Source organism: Sebastes umbrosus, chromosome 1, assembly GCF_015220745.1.
Source record: "Sebastes umbrosus isolate fSebUmb1 chromosome 1, fSebUmb1.pri, whole genome shotgun sequence".
NCBI lineage: Eukaryota > Metazoa > Chordata > Actinopteri > Perciformes > Sebastidae > Sebastes > Sebastes umbrosus.
This window is the reverse complement of record NC_051269.1, coordinates 10,691,998-10,717,520: the sequence shown is the minus strand read 5'-3', so window position 1 is coordinate 10,717,520 and position 25,523 is coordinate 10,691,998. Positions and strand designations below refer to the sequence as shown.

Genomic DNA, 25,523 nt, shown 5'->3' with positions numbered 1-25,523 from the left:
GAGGAAACGGATGTGGGCGGATTGTTGTCCTCTGGGTCTGGAGAGGTCTGGATCTACACTATTTCTGTGGGTTTAGGATTAGCAGAAGAGAAGCAGCAGGAGTGGGTAGATTCAGCACTCGCTCCTCAGGGGGAGGCCAGAGGAAAGGCAGAGAAAAGAAAAGTGTAGGAAGAATGGAGCACAGGCCAAAGTGCAGCATAATGTTCAACAGTTGTTGCGAAATACTCGAGTGTTGTTTATTAGCGCTCGCTCGCTCTGTGTTGTTGGAGTAGCTTGTTTTGATTTGTGCACACTGTTAATGCACTGAATAAATTGACTGTTTTCCAGAAATTGGCAGCATGAATTGCCAGTCACAGCAAAATGGGTGTCCTTGGGGATGGACTGAGAAAGAGAGGCACAGATAGAAGGAAAGATAGAAAGAAAAAGGGGGGAGAGGAAAGAGACACTTTAATAATAGAAACCATTTAGAGCAAAAAAAAAAAGAAAAAAAAGCATTTTCTGTTTTTTTTATTGTGATCCTTTCAGCAGCTAAATGAGGCGGTGCATGCGTCCTGGTTTGATTTGTCTGCTAGGCCCCATGTCCGTTTATTGAGATTGAGAGTGTTCCCTGAGCGCAGTAATGAACCATTTTATGATTCATTATCCCACTGCTGATTCCTGCTGCCAAGTCTGCAAACTTTCTAATTAGCTTAGGTCAAACATTCATACAGTTTTCCTCTAATTATCGTTGCTTATTACAGAACGGACATCGCAACACGGCCACAGAGGAATAAATTGATGTGGGTGGTGTCGCCCATGGAGAAACAGATTTTATTCTCCCAGCGAATGTTACAGAAATGGCGAGGAAGAGACAGGGATTTGCTGAATAATTGCAGAGGAGGGAATATAATCTTTAAAAATAATCACCGAAAAAATAAGGATGAAAACAGCGAGGGAATACGCAAATTATTCTTTGGCGACTATTTTGCAGTTTCAGTGTAATCTCGCTGGTAACTGGACCGAGTCGATACGGTAGATAGAGGATGCTAATCCAGATTGGGTCATTCCACTGCAGTTTGCATGTCCATTATAACATGTTGCAAATATAGAAGGTTGTAAATCAGCCATTTTTAAAAGAAGGTAGCAATTATGTGTGTGTAGTGTAGACATGGTGTGTGACTACATTAGTGTTTGTGTGAGAATAAGCAGCCACTGTTCCCAGCAGGGAATAAAGAAAGCCACCAGTGAATGTGGGAAGCCCTTTCATTGAATTTGAAGTTTAAATCCGTTGCATGCGGCGCCTTTTTCCGGCGGCCTAACGTCATGTTGTCAGTTTGCTATTGTTGTCAGGCACAGTGAGAAACTTGGTTATCAGAAATGAATGGCGAGGACCGGCCAACTGTGTGTGCAGATGAAAGAGCAGAGCTTAAATGTTTTGCATGGAGCGATTAACCCAACCCACCACAGACACACACACACACACAGACATGACAACCATGATTACCACCCTTCCCTGTATTTGACTGTCCAATTCCTCCTTTCCTAGTTTTAGGACCTCACTGGTGGGTTTATATGTTTACATTTTCCAAAGTATACCATCTTTTTTAGATTGATTTTCTACCTTTTATGCAGCTATTGTTTTCCATGACTTTTTCTTGTTGGTGAATTCAAGGATGCTCCAAGACTTTGAACCACTGACTGTATATATATATAGATGGAAGACACGTCTCCACTTCCTCCCACGTCATTTGGAGCCAGAGTCTGCGCAGTGGTGATCTGTTGGCTGGAGCTGCGTTATCGACGTCCCGCCCACACACCCGCCCGAGCCAATCACGAGCCGAGCATGGCCACGGCCACTGCTTGTTAACATGAGCCCCCTAGCTGCTACGTTAGCACCACGGTAGCTGTTTGACTAGAAAGACACAATAACTAACCGTAATATCTCTATAACTAAATCTATGATCAAATTGACACATGTTCTATTTACACAGACTTGTGACGGTTATGGAAAGTTGAAGTTAGATCTCCTCTCTCGTACAATTCTCAAGCCTCCGGCTGCGACTACTTCACTCACAGCAGCTGTCAATCACAGCTGTCAATCATGACATCTCACCCCCCTAACTTATCAGAAAAATGAACACTTGAACATACTGTACATCAGCGTGATAAGAACTACCTAAAATGACAGAAACCATCTTTGGGAAAAATGTATTTGACGTGTACTTTGACTTTTTAGTTTGGTCCATGTCCCATCCGCTAACATGGAGGGGGCGGGATTTATGACCTATACTACAGCCAGCCACCAGGGGGCGATCCAGATGTTTTGGCTTCACTTTTGGGAGCTGTTATGTCGTCCATCTTTACATACAGTCTTAATCACCTTTTAAGTTGCTTAAAGTTGCTTATTTAAACATCCAGCAGATAAGTACAATATTAGCATTCTTTTGGAGTTGTGTTTTTGTTGTTCGAATAGATGTAAGTCCCAATATTCAGTCTCCATGTAGTTTTTGCTCTCCACCAACTCCTGAGGGAAACATCTGTCTCTTTATATGCTAAATGCTGCACTATATGTTCTCCAGCTAGCTGCTAACTTTGTATGTCTGCCCATTTGCAGGCTAAAATGTTATGCTTTGGAGAGTAGTAGTATCAGCAGTAATATGTAGACTAGTATGCAATAAAAATTAAAACGTTTAATTATTTATGAGTCTTTCATTAACAAGAGAGAATCAGTGCCTAAACCAGCAGCGAGCTTGTACTCCCTGCCCTTTGAATGTTAGCCTCCATTTTTCTGCTGCGCTCTCTGGTCTGTGGTTGGATCCCCTCTGGGAAGCTCCTGGCAAGAAATCATCCAACTCACCTTTGTAAAGAGCAAATTGCATGGGGTGTATGTAATGTGCAGGGGAAAATTGAGTGCAACAGATGCAGCAGATAGAGAGTCAACGCCGGTGTCGTATGCGATTTGTAAAGAAGGGAAAGATTTGCATCTGAGTGAAACTACCTCTGATTGTCTCTCATCTTGTTTAAAATGGATCTGGAGAGAAGTCAGCTCACCTGGTAGTGGAGGGACAAAGGCGTCTTGTGATAGACAGACTCAGATGTGTTCATAAAAGGAAAGGAGAGTGAGAACGAGAGTGATGCTTTGTTCCTCAGTCGAATTATACTGTATGCCGTGGCTCCAATTAGTGCATGTTCCCATTTTACTTTGTGCTGTTGCCATAGATTTCTATAATAACATGCTACATTTGTCATCTTAAAGTCAGACTGTAAGCTGTAAATCTTGAGATTTGCTTCAGCTAAATGTAAAATGTCATCTTTGTGAGTGTGTGTGTGTGTGTTTGTGCACGCGCAGTACGTGCAGCCCTGTATTCGTTTCACACGCCCCAGGTTCCTTCCAGTGGGGGAAGCCTCCCTGTCAACCAACTCACGCCATGCTGGAGATCAACTCAGCCCGTCTCAATATCAAACCAGATTTAAATGTGTGGAAAAAAAAGCAAAAGTGATTTGTGAAAGAAGAAAAAAAGAGTGAAAGTGCAACAAAAAAAAAAGGGGGGAAAAGAAGTCGATAGAGAGAGAGAGAGAGAGAGAGAGAGAGAGAGAGAGAGAGAGAGAGAGAGAGAGGGGGATAAGGGAAATGGGATTTAAAGTTAAACCAAAAGAGAAGAAAGACAGTCTAAACACTGCGGGCTGTATTTCTGTCATTCTTGACTTTACAGACTCCATCTTTTCTCTCTCTCTCTTTGCCCCTCACCCATCCGCCCCTATAGTGTGTGCCCAGCGAAGGGGCACTATCATTTACCAGCACACTAATTAGAACAGTCAGCACAGCACAACTCTACTTCACTCACCACCAGGCTCACAAATTACATTTCATGTGTTTGTTATTTACTGCTCTTCTTTAATTAGAAACAATTTTTGGAGGAGCTCTCTGGAGGTGTGGTGAAATCTCTCCCCTTCTTTCTTATTTTGTATATTGAATAATCATCCCTCCTCTGAGAAATTTCCATTTCTCACCCCTCCTTCACAGTCTGAGATTACCATTTAGCAAAACCGAGGTCCTCGCTGACAAATACACTCACAGTAAATGCTATTCCTGAGTGAATCTGCTTCAATCCTTCACATGAATTTTAATTATAATTAGTAAGCGCTGCTGTTTCAGTTGCAGAGAAATTCTTGGAGACCCGTTTTTTTGTAAAGCACACTGCAAAAGAATACAAATTAGGTTATACAGTATCTTCTGGACGTTATTTTTCTCTACAAAAAGACACATTTTTTCTCTGGGAAGGCTTAGACTTTGTTTTAGCTTGTCTTTGTGGATGTGTGAGCTGCTGCCAGTTCCTGTTGCTGCCGTTTTCCCTTTACAGGATGAAAGGTTTAATGTTCGGGCTCTTTAACACTCAGCCAGGCCACAAAGAAGAGAAAAGGAGGAGAGACAGAGAGGAAACAGGAGAGAGGGGACGGGGGTGTGGAGGAGGAATTGGGTTGACAATACAGAGAGACACAGATGGAGGTGGTACATGCAGATGCAGAGACGCTGGTCTGTAAAGAGGAAGGTGTGGCTTTATCACCCAAATTACAACAAACTGTTTTCTCACTCAGCTTTAGTGTTATTTGAAATGATCACAGGCAGCTCTTTAAATTCTGCAGCGTAACTAGGACACTGTTGCTGGAAATGCATCTTGCTGTCGAATTTTGTAAAAGTGACTCTTCAATGCTGCGAGCGCCACAAACAAAATTATATTCATCTTCATTGTTTTGGACTGGAAGCAAAAAAACGTCAGGGGCAGATATGTCAAAATGTGGGGAAATTAAAACAAAACTGTCCAACAGTCTGCATATTTTTTGTAGTTAGGGTGAACTGACCCTTTAATTGAAATGACCGATGGTTTTCTAATATAATCTGAGTCAGAGTTATTCCGATTCGGGCCCAAAATTGGGGATCAGGTATCGGTGAGTATGCCGGTCTATGCTCCGATCTGACACCATCATTTAGAAAAAAGTCAACAAAAAGGAAATCAATTCTTCTTTGATGCTCCAAAACAGTAGCCTTCACTGTGCTGTCGAACCTGGATGTATCATGGCTGCCACTGGCAACTACTGTTTTAGATCAGCGAAGAAGAACTGATTGCAGGTAGTTTGTCAGGTGACGATAGCAAACAACAACAGTGCGGTGCTAGTGGAGAGTGTAACGGTAGTCAGAGCGAGGAAAATATCAGCCATTTGACAATATTTCACAGTGGAAAATCCAACAAGTAAAATGGCGATATGTCCAGTAATTAAGTAATAAGTCAAGTAATAAGTAAATTAGCACACAGGCTGTCCACTGAGGAGACCGCTAAGAGAATTGTTGTTTATTCCTAGCTTCATTTATTTATGTTCTTTGACAAACTGAATAATAAAACAACGTTCTATTGCATTTATTCTCTTTAAGTATTTGTTCATGTTTTCAGGCCATACAACAAAGATAGTAATCATATCACATTCATACATGGTCAGTAGTAAACAGCAGTTAATATAATAATATTAGGTTAATAATAATAAATATATATATTTTTTTATCATGCTGGTATCGGATCGGTACTCGGTATCGTCCGATACCGCAAGTTCAGGTATCGGATCGGTATCGGGAAGGAAAAAATTGTATCGGAAATCACTCTTTACTCAATTTTACTGCCAAAAAAGTGTGAGAAGCTGTAAAGTGTCAGTGAATTATAAACAAATTTAACTCCCCTTATTTTTTATACATTACCTAAACATACAGTATGAAAAATAACTGTCCCTTTAAGATATGGCTTTGGTTATATATGCCAGCTGGATATTAATTCACTGAGATTCACAACAAGCTGTATTTGTCTCCTGTCTGTTTGAGTAATGTCACCTACGTATATGTCAAACTGCACCACCACCACTTAGTCACTCTATTTAAAAAGTACAATATGTAAACGCTTCATGGCGATGGCGGTGATAATGGTTATGACTCTTCCGACAGACTTAGCTAATAGCTTCAGCTCCATTACCGTTATGGATGTGTTATGAGGGACCACTGGTGTTCCGCTCTGATATATTACCGGCCTCTGTGTGTACAGTAAGCGCATGCACCTATTTCTATAATGTTGGATTAATACAGGGCATAAGGCGCAGATCGCTGTGGATGGCTCTTTATCTCGGCTATATCGGTGTGAATAATGTGTGTGTGTGAGGGGGTTTGGGGGGGTGGGGGTCATAGGATGGAGGAGGTGGTGGGGGGGGGGTTGAGAAATGATCTCACGCAGAGATGCTCCATAAATCCCACTCATAATTGTTTCCCTACTTGGTGTGCAGTCTTGCTCCATAAAGGGGCAAAGCCAAGGGTGCTCTAAATGTCAGGGGAGCGGCGCGCTGATGAATTACCTTTTAAAGATATCAGAGAGCGGCGCGTTCCACGTGAAAGATGAGCCCAACACAGCGCTCGGAGGCCCTGTCTGCCTGTGTGAGCATATTTCCCCCCCAGGGGAAATTTGTCTTTTTATCAACTGTCCAGAGAAGTCACAGCGCATCCTAAATGAATAAATCAAAGAGAATTAGTTCGCTCCGTTCTCTTATCTCTGATGTCCCCGTTTTTCTGTAGAGATCACCAGCAGATGTGTGTTTCTCTGTGTGTGTGTGTGTGTGTGTGTGTGTTTGCAGAGTTAGCCTGACAGTCGAGGTGGCTCACATCAAACACCGAGGATGTTTTTTTTGTGCGATTAAATCGCATGTCAATATATTTTTTCGAACTGTTGTTTTCGTCACAGAACGTTTAATATTACACGGCGAAAAAGCGACATAATCTTTTTTTCGTAACACGGTCGATTTTCTGAGCTTAAGGGGTCAACCAACCACGCTGTGAGTTGAGTTGCACCTGGATTAATGAAACAACAACACGGAGGCCGAACCAGGACGGCAAACTTTATCACTCCTTTCAACCTTTCAAGATCGATGCCTAACCTTTACCATCTCTCGAGAGTTTTCAAAATAAAAGAAAAGATATAGACATATAATATTTGCAGGCGAGTATTTCATATTTTCGTGTTGTTTATTCGTCCTGCCCCCGCCACCTTTAGTTTCAGCTGGCATCATAAACACACTTTGGTCTGTCTTATTAAACCTTGATTGAAAGACCAAGACTGACCAACACTTAGGTGTGAATAAAGACACATAGGGCTGCCCCCTCTTAGTCGATTAGTCAACTAGTCGGTCATTTTGGTGTCAGACGACGTAAGATTTCTGTAGTCGATTAGTCGTTTTTTTATGCTTTTTTCATGCTGAATAACTTATTTCCCAGAAACTTATGAGCACATCTCTGGTAAACACAAGATTCACATCAAGAACAGCCTTAAAATACACACACATCATGAACACACAGTCAAGAGTGTGTGTGTGTGTGTGTGTGTGTGTGTGTGTGTGTGCGCGTGTGCGTGTGTGTGCAGCCCTGGGCAGCATTGCAGCTGATAATCCTTGCATAGCCAGAGTTCGGTTGATCCCTTGATGTTAGTCAAGGTAGCTGAGATGGTGCTAGTTTTAAACAGAGGTCGCAGGATGTCTGTTTGCCCTTGGCCTGTCTGGGACAGCTATCATTACAGACCCAGTGCCTCTCCTGATAAGAGCAGCCAGGACTTCACAGCACACAGGCTGCCGCCGCAGCAGCCCGCTGTGATAGCTACTGCTTAAAGGATACGACTTTTTACACATTAATCAGATGGCTCTTTGACCACAGAGTGTTGGCCAGATGAAATTGAAATGCATGGTTTGGTTCCCTGATAATCTCCGCGCAAACATCAGTAAAATGTATAGCCACTGGTCGGAAATGAATCGGAGTCATGGGAGCGACTGCGGCAAGTTTTGAAAATTCATAGTCAAAGTTGCAGAGATACTGAGAGTCTCACTAAGTTCTCTCTCTAGTTCACTCCATCTGGACGCTTGGCAAATGTAAACTCTGTGTTATGAGAGATCAAACATAAAGCTCCCTTTCTAATTCTGAAAGAATGCAATTAAGTTTGTGGCAGAAGTGTCACTCACTAGTACACATTCTTCAGGAATTAGTCCTCAAATAACCGCACAATGAAAAAGCCGACAAAGCATTAGATCGATACGATTTTTCCAATAAATCAAAAGTAATGTTTTACAGCGATCGTGAAGCCTCAGCTCTCCCAACAACTCCCAACTATAAAACTGTGATTAACAACTTTTCACCAGCTAGTTGTTTCACCTACAAAAGCAAAGGACAAATGTGATCTGACATTTGTTACGTAATGTGAAAACACCACAGATAATCAATTCTTTGACCTCTAAGTCTTTGATTCTGCCATTTTCAATTTAGAAGTGTAAAGTGAAGTTTAGTTTGTGTGTTTTTCTCTTTCTCTCTCCTTCCCTCATGAGCGAGAAATTGCCTTTTCGGGCTGTGAAAGCAGCCACTCATTCGTGTTAATTTCTGTGTTGCTTTCCATCAATCGTCCTCCCCCTCTCTCTGGGTTTTTATGTTTATCCCCATCTGTAGGGCTGCCTCTATCCTCCTCCATTCTTCCTTTGTGTTTACGTCTATGAATTTTGAGAAAAACATGTTGAGGAGCTCCCCTTGGTGATGGCAGCAATTTGGCTTTCATATATTCCTATCCTCCAGACACTGCTTAGTGCTGCTGTAGTGCATGTGTGCGTGTGCGTGTGTGTGTGTGCGTGTGTGATTGTTTGTGTGCATTTGTTTTACAGGATACTAAAGAGTAATGAAACTTAGCTTTTATTTTGAGCTACAATTTCGGGTTCGAGTGAACATTCAGCTGGAAATATAAAAAACAATATGATATTTTTTTTAGGCAATTCTGTGATTGTGATTATTCAGAGGCTTACAGTAAAGGAGGTGAGCAGTAGATTAGGGGAAGGTCGTGGCGTATTTAATACCTCTAAAACTGACAGCTTGTCAAACACTGAGCTGTAATTGAAAAGCACGGGGGAAACAGGATAATGATCGTTTATTTGTCTGAAATTCAAACCAGCGGTTTGAGGAAAGCCGGACTTGTCGCTTCGGAGGCTCGTCTAGTTTTGGTTGGCTGAGTAATTAAATCAGAGAAGCGAGTGAAGTTCTCTTCAGCTCAGTGCCTCGTCTTGTTTCCTCTTTAATCAGGTGGCTATTAAACCTCTGATTGCACTCCCCATCTTCTGACTTCAGCTCTGCTATTAAACACACACTGAAAGCATGTTTGGTTTGTGTGTGTGTGTGTGTGTGTGTGTGGATGGATGCATTTTGTTAGACACAGAAAAAGCATAATCTGGATCATAAAAGTGAAAATGTGAAAACAGTGTAAATACAATATAAGAGTCTGAGGTAGAGAGGAAACGAGGCCCAGGTTGATGTGGTCGTAGAGTTATTCCACCTCCACCAGCAGCGTGTTATTCCACTTCTTGTTGACTACATGATGAATACTTCTCTCCACAACCATAAATCAATTTCACTACCACTGACCTGTTAGATATATCTGTGACCTCACGTTTCAACTCAAAACACACACCTCGATGCGTTAAGCCGCGCACTCACAAGCGCTTTCTTTTTCATTATCACGCATCCACAAATCCTCTTAACACAGACACACATTCATGGACATTTTGCAGGAATAGTTTGTATTTCTTTGCTCTCAAAAATGTCTGCCTCCACATGCTGCGAGTGACATATGACCTCCTCCAAGGTCATCTCAGATTCCTCCTCCTGCACTCGTCAGAGATCACCCAGATTAGGCGGATGCCGGGCCACCGCCGGCCGAGCTGCCTGCATACATCCATTCTTATGTGCTCAGCTCAGCTGCTGCTGGCACGGACAAGGTTGTTCGGCACGGAGAGTTGACCTTTGGGTTACTGACAGAGTAAAACCTGGTGTTTTGCACTTTGGTTACTTTACATTTAGGGCTTTTTGTTTGACTTTTTTTTGTTAAAAATCAGGGAATTTTTCTGTGTTTATTCTGAAAAATTGAAAAACAGTTGCAAAAAAAGAAACCAGTATCACAAAACTGTGGGTTTAAATCGGATTATAAAAAAACATATTTTTAGAGCCTGTAGTTTAAGCATTTCTTGCTTTTTTTATACTTACTTTGAGGGACTATGGCACATAATCAGCAACTCATTTACATTTTCTCTCTTTTATAACCAGAAGCATATTCTGAGCTCATTGCAAGAGGACCTTGCTTTTTTTCTGAAAGCCGGGGTTTATGGTGTCCTCTTGCATCAGGAATCACACAAATGTTTGGATGCATGGGGACATTTAAATCCGGGTGAAAGTCTGTGAAAAACTGAGTAATTATTTTTCTGTGTAAACTGATCAACGAGAAACAATGAGCCTTAACTATACTTGAGTCTGATGTGTGTTTATCAATGTGTGTGTTCCTACAGCCCCGGTCATCCTGAACGAGTTGAACTGGACCCAGGCGCTGGAGAGGGTCTTCATTGAAAACCGCAAGGAGGACAGCTCTCTGCGCTGGCAGGTGTTTGGCAGTGCCACAGGAGTGACTCGATACTACCCAGGTAGGCTGCAGGGTACTGAGTCAACAGTCTGCCTTATAACTCACGGCAAGATAGCGTCTAAATTGACCCTAGGGCTCCTCGGCTGCAGAACATTGGCAATCTCTTATCAGATGGCCGTACTGGTAACTCGATGGACAGAATGAAATTATGATTACTTTGATCTAATCTGATATGAAATATCCTACAGTGCACTGTACGGCTTATAACTTATTTTCTTGCTCTCTCCAGCCACTCCATGGAGGGCTCCTAACAAGATTGACCTGTACGACGTCCGCAGAAGACCTTGGTAAGTTCCATCTTTACCAGGATCAGAGTGATTTTATTTTCTTCTTACACTATTAATGCCTATTGGCCAATTTTAGGAAGAATACAAAAAAAAACATCCATCATCTTCAATGTTTTTGAACGTTGAAGTTTTCAGAGGTATTTATTTACTAAATTGGCACATTTGGACTCTTCAGCAGCTATAATGGTGATAGAAAGAATGACACTGGTGTTAATGTACTGTACTTCTGAATAGGGCTGCAACTAATGATTATTTTCATTGTTGATTAATCTGGCGATTATTTTCTCGTTTGGTGTATAAAATGTCAGAAAATGGTGAAAAATGTCGGATCAGTGTTTCCCAAAGCCTACGATGACGTCCTCAAATGTCTTGTTTAGTCCACAACTCAAAGATATTCAGTTTACTGTCACAGAGGAGTAAAGAAACCAGAAAATATTCACATTTAAGAAGCTGGAATCAGAGAACTTGTACTTCTTTTTCTTAAAAAATAGCTGATTAATGGATTATCAAAATAGCTGACGATTAATTTAATAGTTGACAACTAATTGATTAATCGTTGCAGCTCTACTTCTGAATAATCATAATTCAAAAAAACTGAAAAACGTACTCACTGATTTTGGATTTACACATTCAGTTTAAGTTTGACTTCGATAAAGTAGCATCAACATATATAAAGTACACTATAAACAGTTTTTACTCATAAAGACTAAATCAGCTCTAGATGTGGTAAATTCTTATATAAATTTGCCATATTTCAAATAACACACATCTCAATTTGCTGCTTTATCCCGGTCCAGACGAGTGTTGGAAGGTGTGAGTTTTTGGGCACCAGGTGAGAGTCCAGCTGAGCGTTGAGAGTAAAGGAGATTGTCTGGCTGAGAGCGGACAGCCTCGAACCAACACAAACAGAGAGCAGCAGAGGAAAAGTGCAGAAAATTGCAGAAATTTAACTTGTCATTGCAAACGCCTGTGCTGTCAGCAGCACCACTGTCATGCTGTCTTCAAATTGTGACAAATTTCTCACACATGGTGTAAACACATTTGACTTTTTTAATATATGTGCTATAAACCAGGTGTCGGTAGACTCTGCCACTGAATGTGCTGCTTTTTCTTGTTATATTTAAGATGATTTGAGGTCTTTTCATCCTCATTATCTTCTTAATTTTTTGCTCAGTGCTGGAGTGAAAAGGAGTTACCTACTTACATACAACTATTTTCAATTATTACATGTACTTCACTGAACTACACTAAAATACTCACTACAACGGTAACATAATGTTTGCATCAATGCAATAATATAAATATGTTTCTGATAATGCCTGTATAGAAAACAAGGTTTTAATATTTTGTAATATTGTTTCCTAAACTGGATGCTTATCTGCACATTAGTGGGCGGCTAAATGTAACCACATGCACACACAAAAAGGCTTTAACTGTTAAGTGCAGCCTTACGGCACATTATGATTCCTGTACAGTGCTTTGTCTTTGGCTCCTCTAGACCTCCTGTGCTCTTTCTAGCCCGGAGCTAAATAACGGATATTGTTTAGTGCAATGAGATCAAAACGTTTTCCCGGCCCGTATTTATCTCCCTAAGTGATAATGTTGGTGCATTGTCTTTCCCTACAAGGACAAAGCAAGATAGAGGCTAATGTTTTTTGTTTAAAGTGCCCACCTTTGGCTGTGTTTCTCAGTGCAACAGCTGATCTCTGCACAGAGTGCCGGGGCGGCGAGTGTGACGGGCTGGACAGAACTAGGCTGCGTTCGGCCAAACAGCCCCGTCACCCACCCGCCCGAGCTTCCTGTCCACCCTTCCACGTTCAATCTACCTGCCACTGTCACATCGGCTTTGTGGCAGCCCTGCCTGTTGCCTGGTTACAGGTTGGAGTGAACTGGACATAATCATGACAGCAATGTTGATTAGACCTGACCCCGTTTTCCATCTCTGTCTGGATCCAGCTCAACCTGAGTGGCTGTTTGAGGTCAGCCCGGGCTGTCAGATGAAGTCACCGAGCTCAGACAAACAAACAAAAGACATAACCAAAAGAAGCTTTCGCGTTGTGATGAAGTTTATTTATATGAAAGTCGAGATCCAAAATGCCCCAATATTGACATCTTTAAATGTAGCCACTTCTGAAAGAGAATGAATCCATTCATCTGTAGATGTAAATTAAATGTTGATGTTGATAAAGGCTCAGTCAAGGTTCAATTTATTCATCCATAAAAACATGGAAATTACAGTGCTCTCACCCTAATCAACCAAAACATAGGAAATAAATACCCATAAAACAAAAACAACATATAACTATATCCAATAACAAAAAGAACCATCAAAACAAACATTCAAATATATTAAAATCACAGTTTACACCCTCCTTACTGTACAACGTTGTGGTTGTATCCAAGTTGGATAAAAGAGAGAGAATAAGAATCAGTAGAGTTTTTAACCATGTACCGAGAATCGCAGGTATATTCAGCTATAACTAAATAATTTAATCTGTCAGTATCAGTTTTGAAGTGATAGCAGGTTCTTATTTGGATGACACCATTTTCTTTTGTATTTTATAAAAAAAAATTAAAAGTTCTCGCCTATTACCTCAATGTATCTGCAATCATCAGACTAACAAGGTTTTCACTGACAGTTTAATCAAGCGAACACCAGAAGTCTCCCTAGCGCTCCACTGTCACCGTACCCAACACTGTAAACGTGAACAATGCCGGAGACACGAGGCACCGCGTAGCAGGATAAGTTAAAACAACGATCCTGTCTCTGATCTGTCAGCGCTACAACCAAAGTACAGCCGAGTTTAATTCTCTTACACATGTTTTGACTGGGGGACTCCTCCCGGAGACAGGAAGGCACAAGGAGAGCGAACGCTGCTGAGCGGCAGCAGCGCGTGTGACAGAAGGAAGAGGTGTATTATTGCAGGAACACCTTGTCTCCCCCCCTGGTCTTCCATGTTTGTCACTCCTGTCGAGCTCTTCCTCGTGTCGGAGCCTTCGACATTGCTGTGGCCCGTTGCCTAGCAACCTGCGCCCAGCCGCGCTGAGTGGCGGGGCCGTGGCAGGGAGTGTCATGATATGTCAGGTCAGACTTGTGTTATTATAGTCTAACATGCTGTCTCTCCGACTGACACTCGGCGGAGAGGTCGGCCAATCACACACGTTACAAAAACAGTCCACAGGGGTTAGGTAAGCCCGTCGTGTGTGCCTATGTGACAGCAATAGATAGCAGCATCCGTCACACAAACAACAACATGAGCATTTACTCAAGTCGTACGGATGCTAAGATGAACACGACTCATGCACAACACTTGGTGTTAAACTCCAACTGACATTTGAGCACTTTTTGTGTAAGGAAATATGAACTATAATTATTATACTAAAGTTATTGTGCATATTTTTTTCAAAATATTTAAAAGGATAAAACAGTTTATTGAAACAGCATCTAAGCTTCAAGCGTCTAGATGGGTGTTTCCCATGGCAACAGTTGAGTGACATTTGCTAGGTGACGCACTGTCAACTTGTCGTGTGAAGCACGTCATATTGAATAGCTGATGAACGTTGAGAATAAGACACAAGGCCACAGCATAATGGTAAATGCTAAAACTTAGTTTAACAGTAGCACAAGTAGACCAGAGTCAAAATGTCAGTTACACAGGTTTGCTAACATGAGCCACCATAAGCTAACACCACTGAGGGTGTTGAGCCAGGGGAGTTTTTTTGCTTTAAGTGTGTAACATTTCTGGGGATCTATTAGCGGAAACGCAATATAAGATTCATAACTATGTTTTCATTAGTGTATAATCACCTGAAACTAAGAATCGTTGTGTTTTCATTAGCTTAGAATGAGCCCTTCATATCTACATAGGGAGCGGGTCCTCTTCACGGAGTCCACCATGTTGCTTCACCATGTTTCTACAGTAGCCCAGAACGGACAAACCAAACACTGACTCTAGAGAGAGACTTTCACGTTTAAAGTTACCTGAAGGTCACCGTAGTTTTCCGACAAGCTTGTGAAACTGGGGTAACGTGAGCCGCAGAGGTCAAAGCCGAACGAACTGTGTTTGCGCGGTTTTGCTCTCAATTTTAAAGCTAGAGTGAAGACACTGGCATCATATGAAACTAGAAAACCTGAATCCTCTGGTACTTGGTACATTGAGATTAGCTTGTCGTGAAGGATGTTAAATAACGCTCCAAACTTAGGCAAAATTTTGTCGAGAAAAAACTGTCATGGTCGTATTCAAAGGGGTCCTATGGGTACCCACGAGTCTCCACACTTTATGATAATCACATGCAGTAATAGTCAAGTCAGCATACTGACACACTGACAGCTGTTGTTGCCTGTTGGGCTGCAGTTTGCCATGTTATGATTTGAGCATATTTTTATGCTAAATGTAGTACCTGGGAGGGTTTCTGGGCAATATCTGTCATTGTTTTGTGTTAATTGATTTCTAATAATAAATATATACATACATTTGTATAAAGCAGCATATCTGCTCACTTCCATGACGATAAGAATATTAAATACTTGACAAATCTCCCTTTAAGGTACATTTTGAACAGATTACATTTTGTTTGATTAATTTGCGATTAATCGCGATAAACTATGGACCATCATGCGATTAATTTCAATTTAATATTTTAATCGACTTGACAGCCCTAATGTAAAGTAAATAATGTACAAGTGCAGACAAAACACACACTGTTTCACACATCCTCCCACACACACCTATCATCACTCCTCCCCTCACAAACCTCACAGATACATCAGATCACAGTGGCTGATACGCCCGATAGATACTAGAACTTCACAAATGCAACGATAGCGACTGGAATACACAGATGCAATCGCAGGGAACATGCTTCAGTAACGTTTGCACTGACTGCCTCGGGGAAGAGTCCTCCAGTCAAAGATGTGATTTACTATGGAGAATCAAAGTACGGGCCAGAATTCACGGCCAGTTTGTAGCGTAATAGACCTGTAGCTTTCCTGGGACGGATGGATGGCGGCGCGGCTGACCCGGCCAAAGCTGTCCAGGTGCACTTCTGAGGAAAAAGAGCATAGGGCCGCCTGCCTCCACAGATGGGCTCTCTCCCCGTCTGCTCCCCCACCAGCAGCCCCAGGAAAATTAATGGTCCAGTCAACACACTTAATTGTCTCCAATTGCTCTGACATTAATTATTAACATTTGTCCATTATAATGTCTGTTCGTGTTATCAAGGGAAGCGAAGCAGAGGGTGAAGCGAGGCAGAGGGAGAGGGAAAAGCAGAGGGGCGAGGGGAGAAATAACCAGAGAGACAGGCATGGAGTCCTGTTAGCCAAGCGTTGCAAAGATCCCATTACCTCCCAGGTTCACAACAGCATGTAGGCTATATCACATATTGATTTCTTCAAGAAGTCAATCTAACCTCTTTGTAAATATTATGACTGCTGTTCAATCCTCGAATCCCCTAAAATACCATTCCCTGTATCTCCCTTCTTTCAGTCTCTTCACCCTACTTCAGGGAGAATACAGAGTCAAGAGAAAGACCAGTGTGTTTCTGGTGAGACTGAAGGGTGACACACGGCTTTAACAGTCCCAATAAAATATTTGACATTTCAGTTTGAGCCAAAATGTGAGAGACACGGCGGGGTACTTTTTATTCCATCTCAAAGAGCCACAGTAACAGACTAGTACTCGTCTGCTAATAATTGATGCTGATGTATTCCAATATGCATGACTAATTTAATATATTTGACTTTTTTTTTTCAGACGGGAAAGTGGTTGAAAAATTGAGCATAACATTTTGTGTGTTCTTCTTAGGCATAACCGAAAATATGGAAATGTGAATCTTTGGTAGCAACACTTCCAATAATCAACAGAAAGTGGAATAAATAAACGGCAGACAACATCTCTTTCTCCTGCAGGCTCTCTGGGCGCTGTCCTCCTATATTTTTTTTTTTTAATCTTAATTCAATCTTTATTCGCCTGCCACATCCACAGGAGCACTAAGAGAGCAGCAGTCCATAAAATAATAAGCCCATCAGCACAACGCAAATCCGCACACACATGGGAGCATGCACACGAACACACCTACACGCACACACTAGCTGTCTTTCTGCGTTATATACAGTTCTCCCATTATTCTGCAGTTACTCTGCTTACATCTACTGTACATGATGGATGCATATCAGATCTCATGCTGTGAAGAAAATATACACATTAAATGTGGACAAAGACATACAATGCAGATGGTACTGTAGTATATACATCCCACTCATTATTTTGTATAATAATAAACATGATTCCAACAAAAAGAAATGGTGAAACATGAACACACACACACAAGTAAGCTTTTCCTCCACACTTACTGTAGCACATTAAAATGAGCCCGAGCCACTCCATGTATCATGCTACATGTATCTATTGCATGTTTCTGAAATGTATGTAGTAGATAATTCCTCCAATTTAAATGTAATGCGCAACGCTTTGTGGAATGGGTCAGGGTGCATAAACACAATCTCCCGAGAGAGTTAGCCCCCCGGCACAGTTAATGTATTGATTTTACAGCGCTGCGCCATGATAAAACTATTTCATGAATTCCAATGAGACTCCTTTTACCAGACGGCTGCAAAAGGAGCAAAAATACAATCACCACAACGCCGAATATGTCATTGTGTTCGTTGCTTGTGTAATGCATTTCTTTTAGATTGATGGCGGGTGGTGGCGTGTTGTAAGGGCGGGGTGGCCGTGAATGTTGCCGCTCTAATCTCCTCTCATTTAGAGCAATACCTCGTTCCACCTCGGTGTACAGACCACATGTCGGCCGCACACACGACTTATCTTGATTGTACATATTGTGACGGTTTATATCATGACATACATGATGTAGGTAATGGCTTTCTGCTGTTTTTTTATGGGCGTAAAGTCACTGCTGCTGCTGTAGCCCGTCCTGTTTTTCAATATATTGGCTTAATAATATATCGTAAGATAAAAAAAAAAAAACATTGGCCACTTAACCTTAGGCTGTTACGTGTTATCTGCTATTAGCTGAAAAGCCTTCTGTTACAGTGTGTGATATATTGCAAACATTTATACTTTGCTCAGCGATTATTTCCCTTGTCAATTCATCTGGGAATTCTGTTTTTGATTAATCAGTTAGTCCAGGGTTCAACGTTAATATTTTTTTTATCAGAAATATACTTGCCTGAAGTAAATTTTGACTTGCCCCTTTACGAATTGTTTTATTTATTAGTGGTTAGCTCCTTAGCTACTTTTATCATCAGCTCCGGAAAAAAACTATGTGTTTAATTTATAAAAAATAGCTGAAATTCTCATCACAAGCTCTCAGAGATCAAAGTGATGACAACACATTGATTATTTTTGCCTGACCAACAGTCCAAACCAAAAATAAAGATTCAATTACATCTCTTCAAAACAGAGAAAAACAGTAAATCTTCACAAATACAATGGAGTAGAAGTCTTTGTGGTGATGATCACATACAGGTGCTCTTTGGATCCTTCAGATGTGCTTATTCAATCGTTAAAAGGGCTCATTGCATGGGTGGAATATGGTCTCAAAAAAGTACAAAATGCAAGTCTCCCTCAAAAATAATCCAAGGCACTTTTTGTTTTTGTACCTTTTTGAGACCATATTCCACCCATGCAATGAGCCTTCACAAGATTGAATAAGCACAGTAAATCTTCACATTTGAGAAGCAAATATTAGTCATTTTTTTGATAACTGACTTTAATAATTAATTCCACAGTGTCTTAACAAAAGACCGGATCAGCTATACAAGATTTAAGGTCACTTAAATGTATATTTTACAGCAAAACAAACAGCAAAGTGTCAGTTAAACATAATATGAATACGTTGTTCCCACACTGCATCATATCACATTATCTCTATAATATTCAGAAACATGGTCACTTTTGTGGTTCTTAGAGGCTGTTTTACTGTGTGTATTATGGTTTATGTACTTATAAGGACTAAGTTACCAGATATTTGTTTGTATGTGTGTTTTATTTTTATTGTGCCTGTAGCTGTAGTTAACCACCTGGCAGGTGCAGTCACATCGCCAACACAACAGCCACTGCTCTACTTTTATTTTAGGTTTCACTTGAATTAAAAGGTTAAATTAAATCACGTACAGTTGGAACTCATTATTATATCTTGTGTATTAAGCTTCTCACAGTTTAAAAAAGATAAATAGAATAGTAATGTCTGAAATACAGAGTTCTTACTAGTTAGTATGATTGAGCACCCGTGGTTAGACACCGACCATAACTTTGAGCGAGCGGACAGAGAGGCCATGGGTTGATATGTTGTGTCTGCCGGCTGATGGCTGATGGTTGTGTCGTGGTGGAACAGAATGGGCGACAGGGCTCAGTTCAGCACCAGCCAGGCCCATCTGCTTGTCACCTGGCCTTGGCACGCCGGAGACTGGGTAATGACAGGGAAAGAATGGCATCAGTGGGCAGAAGCTGAGAGGTAATTACTGACTGGAATCCATGCAGAAACAACACATCTGGATGCATGAGTCAAAAATGTGGAGGATTATACACTGATACCGGCCTCAATTCATGATTTGTATCTGTCGGAACCGTAGAACCGCGTATAAGCCCGGAGACCGAAAATCCTTCACTCCGCCCCGCTCTCTCTGATCCTGATGTCCTCTGCTCAGAGGCACAGAGAAAATTCAATTGTGCTTCAGGCAATGGAAAGGGAGAGAAAGAGAGCGGTGCTGATACGCCAAGACAATCTGTGGGGAAAATCAGCCATGGCAGCACTATATAGCTTCAGTGTTGAGTGACGCTATCCTGGCTCATGTGGTACTCCCCTCTACTCCATCACTGCTCACACATTCCTCCTGAACCCCATTACTGCTGATCAATGCTGCCTCTTTCACAGTTAGAGAGAAATGATCTTCTTGAAAGTGATATTTTCTCTGCAGATTTTAGGGCCAACTCTCGCACAGTTCTTCATTGTGAGATTTTACATGGGGGGTGTGGAAGATGACCCATAATGACTACCAGTAATAGAGGTCTGCATTGCCTTATAATTAACATTTAGCCCCTTCAAAATAACGCGGAAGTCCCATTAAAGGACTATTCTCCTCGGTGAGAAATAGACTGACCAGAGAAGTTAATGAAATCCTGCAGTTGGTCTGCAGGCATCAGCCGTCACCAAATGACCCTCCTTCAATCTCCAGAAGGAGTGTCTCCGTCCCCCGAGCCCGAGGGGAGTGGAGACGTGGGCCACATTTTGACCAAGTTTCCGTCCTGCATCGATGATCGCTTTCACAAACCCCATCCGCTCGAAAAAAAAAAAGCAGTCACTGTGTGGAGTCTCAGCTCTCCCCCCCCTCCCACTCCCTCTCACTCCCTCAAATTAAGATTTCAGTAATTAAATTGATAAAAGTCATGCATGCCAATATGCCTCATGGTTCCAGACCTGATTTCATACGCCACACAGTTGTGGAGAGCTGCGGAAGTTCTACCTTTGATGTAGCATTCTTTATTATTGAAAATAATTGGATTCTCCCTCCCCCCCAACTCTCTCTCTCTCTCTCACACACACACACACACACACACACACACACACACATTTTACCCGTGTTCACTCTGGGCATGCTCAGTTAATCGACCTCTTGCGTGGCAGTGCTGGTGCCGAGTCTCTGTTCCATCTGGGGGTTTCAGGCAGCTTTTTCTGTGGCCCAGGTTGTGTCTGAAAAACGGATTTGAGCAGCCCAGGCGGCGTGCTCGGGGACGTCACTTCAACGCAGGGTCAGGGGTCATGCTGCAGGTTGGAGTGGCTCCTGCCAGTGAGTGGGAGCGGCGAGACTTGTGAGAGCAGTGTGCGAAGCCTACCGGGGCTCTGTTGCTCTACCTCCGTATCAGCTTGGCCGAGCATAAGAAAAGAGCCTCTCTGGCCCACAGGCAGCTGGCTTCTCTCCACACTCAGCGGAACGGCTGATAATCAGCAGAAAGAGACCCCTGATGATTACTCTGCCTCTGCCTAAGACGGCTGCTAACTGCTTGCCTGCTCACTCCTCAGAATGTCAAACTAGTCCTCACATTTGAAAGCCCCCGCCATCCCCCTCCCCCTCCACAGTGTGCTATAGAAAAGCCTACAATGTCCATCAATCTCCGCTCTCTTTGTATCAGGGGTAAATGTGAATTTAATTGCCATTGGAACAGAATGAGGGATTTTTTGATTTCTGTATGTCATCCTCTATCAACCGTGGACAGATGTTACGTGCTCGCCTCTTCCAGGACACAAGTTGTCTGGCCTTGCTAGTTCAGCTGTGGCCCGACGCCGTGCCGTGGCCGACACACACCCAGAACTGCCTTATAATAAGAGTTGCTTTGCAGCAGAAGCATAATTGTCACATTGAGGCCCCCCCTCCCCCCAACAAAGGGACCGACAAAGTAGATGATGTGTTTGACGCCCAACTGATGAGTCATCAAAGGAGCAGAACCGTCAGCTATCTTATTTTACTGACAGCACTTAGCTCAGCACAGGTCAACACCACTCAGGCTGCTCCTTCAAGACTTTATACAAATTTCAAGTGACTATATAAAGCACATTAGACCGATGAGTCACCATAGCGATACTGCAAAAATAAACTTCTTTAGAAGTAATTGATGCTCATTTTAACTCCTAAAATGTTTTTTGTTTTTAAATAATTTCAAAAGTAGATACTTGTGTTTCTTGAAATAATTATCAGTATCTTAAATAATCAAGTAAGGCACTACAACAAAGTGATCATTTGATTTGGGAAGACCTATTTGATGGTATTGATGATAGAGTGTGTCAACGTATTGGCTTTGAGACTTATAAAGGGTTAAGCAATGACTTTGATTAAGCGTCACCTGTATCACCTAATATCTGAATTTCAAAAACCTGTTTTAACGCATAACACAAAAAACCTTAGCCCTCATCAACATAGTAAGAATTGGGTTATACAAATCCTCTGGTTTTGTACCTTTTAGACTCTGTACTAGGCTTTACAGAGATGGCTTGTGTGCTTACAGTAGGAGGTTGGACAGCTCCGTGCAGGCCACTTCTAGTGAATGTGTTCATAAACTAGTAGTTACTTGGGCTTATGCAGTAAGTTGATCTATTGATTTTTTTTTTTTTAAGAAAACTTGACTTTTAAAAGGTTAAGCAACGACTTTGATTAAGCGTCGCCTGAAATGAGGAGATTCCAACAACATCAACACGTCTCCAGCACAGCTTATTGTGGCCTTTAACTTATAATGTCACATTCTTGGAAAAGACAGAATAAACAAGCTAATTTAAGCAGGATATAAGATAAATGGTAATATCTGCATTTCAAAAAACTTATTTAAACACAAAAAATCTCAGCCCTTATAAACATAGAAATAACTGTGTTATATGAATCCTCTGTTTGGACCAAAGATGTTGAGTTTTGCACCTTTTAGACTCGGTATTGGGCTTTACAGAGATGTCTTGTGTGCTTACAGTAGGAGTTTCAACACCTTAAAGTGACCATAAACTAGCAATTACTTTGTCTTATGCAGTAAGTTGATCTATTGGATATTTTTTTTTTTAAAGAAAATTGACTTTTAAAGGGTTAAGCAACAACTTTAATTAAGCGTCACCTGAAATAAGGAAATTCCAACAACATCAACAGGTCTCCAGCACGGCTTATTGTGGCCTGTAACTGATAAATAATGTCACATTCTTGAAAAAGAATGAAAGAAATTAATAATTGGCTTATATGATTCTTCTGTTTAGACACAATATGTTAAATTTTGCACCTTTTAGACTCTGTATTGGGCTTTACAGAGATAGCTTGTGTGCTTAGGAAGTTGGACAGCTCCGTGCAGGCCACTTTTAGTGAATATGTTATTAAATACTTAGACCACAAACTAGCAATTACTCTGGCTTATGCGGTAATTATTTAGACTAGGCATTGTTGTTCAGTAAAGAGGAGTATCTCTGTTGAAGTCAGCCGACAGTAGCTGGAGCCAACACTGAAGTATATAACACAACTTATTAACTCTTCTAAGCACATAAGCCTTTTCAGTATTCCGTGGCTTAAGTGGGCTCAGCCGTGGTCGCTCCATATTATCATGGCTCGGCTCATTGTGACTTTGGCTCCTTTCTTTAATACCAACTCTCAAAGATTATGGGAACAAATTAAAGTCCGTTCTTTGTGTCTTTTGTACAGGTATATCCAAGGTGCATCGTCTCCAAAGGACATGGTCATCATTGTGGACGTGTGAGTGTCTTTACTCCTCAGTCTGTCTCCCCTTTCCACATTTTCCCCCTGGCGGGAGTGGATGTCTGCTTCAAAGGGCGCTAGTGCCACCTGTTGGTCTGAGGAAAAGTTAGAGGGAGGCGAACGCTGCTCATTTTCTCACCTTGATTGAAGTCCACTTGCCATTGTGTCACCATCTAAAGGTCTACTGAGAAAACGGTTAAACCTGTCCCTTCACAAGTTAGGAAAATGGACATAAGCAGGATTAGGACTTATCTTTTTCATAACTGATCTAAGAGTGTGACTTTTCTGCAGGAGTGGAAGTGTTAGCGGACTCACTCTGAAGCTGATGAAAACCTCCGTGGTGAAGATGCTGGAAACTCTATCAGATGATGACTATGTGAATGTGGCCAGGGTGAGTACAAGCTTGCAAGCATGATTTGAAAATGAATGATACAAATCACTCCTGAAAGCACCAATAACACAAATATTTGTCGTATTCATTAAGCAGGTGGTAATCAAGCAGGGAGTCAGTGAACGCTCACACTGCTCCCAGTTGTTTGCTCTCAGTGGAAACACTGCACTTCCCTCATTATAGCGTATTTACTTTTCCTGCACCACCGTTGTCCGAGTGGGATTGTGCCCGTCTCTCTCTCTGCTGATTACCAAGTTTTCTATTAGGACTAATGTTTAGGGAAACGTTAACGTCATCCTATATTGCAGGACGGACACACACACACACACACACACACACACACACACACAAACACATCCACATGCTTGGTGTGGTGGCTCTGTTTGGAGACTTCCTTCGGTAATCCTTCATAATCCATTGCTCTTAGCCACTGTGTGCCTCTAAATCCCAGCTCTAAGAGCAAGAAATGAGCATGGTAATCTGGGTGGGAACGCATCTGATTTCACCCCTATAAAGAAAGTGAGGGCTTACAAAAGCTTGCTGTGAATTATTTGCAAACACAAAAGACATTAATGACCAAAAATTAACTGAAAATAATAATCAAACTGCCGTCGCTGCTATCTATATGCTTCAGCACTTTTTCTTTATGACAAACTGTGGCCTCACTTCTTTAATGGTGATTTAATTAGTTATAATAATACAGACTTTATTTCTTAGGACTTTTTTTTATTCATTATAGATAGTAGATGTAAAACCCTGCTTGTTTTTTCTTAATCTTGTTTCACAGCTACTGTATTTCCTCACATAATGTGATATTAAGAAGTGACACAGTGATGAATATCGAATATGTGGCTCTAAACACTTTTCTGCGTTTGATTTTGGTGTCTGACAATTTAAATATGACACAACACCAACCTGTGAGAAATGCCAGCTTTTCTCGCACGTAATGTTTTACATCAATCTGTCCTGAAAATGTCAGTAGATTTTGAGGTTGACCTTCAAGAGGAAACAGCATTTGAAACCCTGCTATTACAGACATTGCTGCTAATATTGTAATCGCGCATAGACACTACACACAAGCAGGAAAATATACGCCACACACAAACCTGCACACACACACACACACACACACACGCAGAGTTTTAGGCTAATTTGGTGGATGAGATGAGACAGATGATATTACCTTGGCTGGGTTTCTGTTCAGTGGTTTGCACTGGCGTTGCAGGTGCACCTGTTCTTTGTGTGGAAAGTTGTAATTACCAGTGTTTACTGCCAGCCAGAGAGTAGCAGGGCAGCTTACATCTGCGCACACCCACGTCTGCATCCTGCCGCCATGAACTACGCACACAAACACCCAGAGATACACGGTCTTACAACAGTTGGACACAAATTTTCAATGCACATTTTGCTCACGTGCGTGTTTGCATTTCCCCCTTCTAGTTCAATGAGAAGGCCGATGCTGTCGTTCCATGCTTCAGGACTTTGGTCCAAGCCAATGTTCGGAACAAGAAGATCTTCAAGGAGGCCGTCGGGCATATGCAAGCCAAAGGAACCACAGATTACAAGTCTGGCTTCACGTTTGCCTTTGAACAGCTTCTCAATGTAAGAGCCAACAAGCCTTTCAGGGAAGGGCAACGCAAGGGTGGATGTTTGTCTGTGGCGGAGGAATCGTGTGCCTCCAGAAAGCCTTCAGTAACACGCTGGAACTATGTGCTAAAGCTCCAGCATGTTATTATACGTCCTGTCAGATCCAGTTAATAAAACCAGATTAACGGTGATAAAACAGTGCTGACAGTGAGCGGTCCAGGTTTGTGTAAGACATTTCCAGAGTTCTGTCGTTGTCGAAGGTAGGTCTGATAATAGCCGCCATTGCGACGGAGTGACGCTAGCGTTTGCAGCAGCCAGCGCCGTCGTGAGGTCTGTCAGCAGCAGGCGTCCACGTGCTCTCGACACAGGTGCTGCCTCAGCTCCGTATGCTGCTGTGTATTTTAAGAGGCTGCCACCCTAATGGGCTCTGATGGGATGATTGATGAGCGCAGCCCAGAGGAGATCAGCCACAGACACTTTATATTCCTCTGGTGGGCTTGGAGGCATAGAGCCAAGTGCCA

At 41.9% G+C, this 25,523-nt stretch overlaps 1 protein-coding gene across 3 annotated transcripts in view; it reads left to right on the top strand.

Annotated features, from left to right (window-relative positions):
* The window catches only part of LOC119487246 (voltage-dependent calcium channel subunit alpha-2/delta-2-like), a 179,498-nt gene that overhangs the window by 119,842 nt on the left and 34,133 nt on the right, over positions 1-25,523 (top strand). For all 3 annotated transcript variants that reach the window (XM_037767976.1, XM_037767968.1, XM_037767959.1), the window contains 5 exons: positions 10,369-10,500; positions 10,729-10,786; positions 22,971-23,021; positions 23,316-23,415; positions 24,856-25,017. In XM_037767976.1, coding sequence (XP_037623904.1) covers positions 10,369-10,500; positions 10,729-10,786; positions 22,971-23,021; positions 23,316-23,415; positions 24,856-25,017 — 503 coding nt within the window. The remainder of the gene's footprint in view (positions 1-10,368; positions 10,501-10,728; positions 10,787-22,970; positions 23,022-23,315; positions 23,416-24,855; positions 25,018-25,523) is intronic.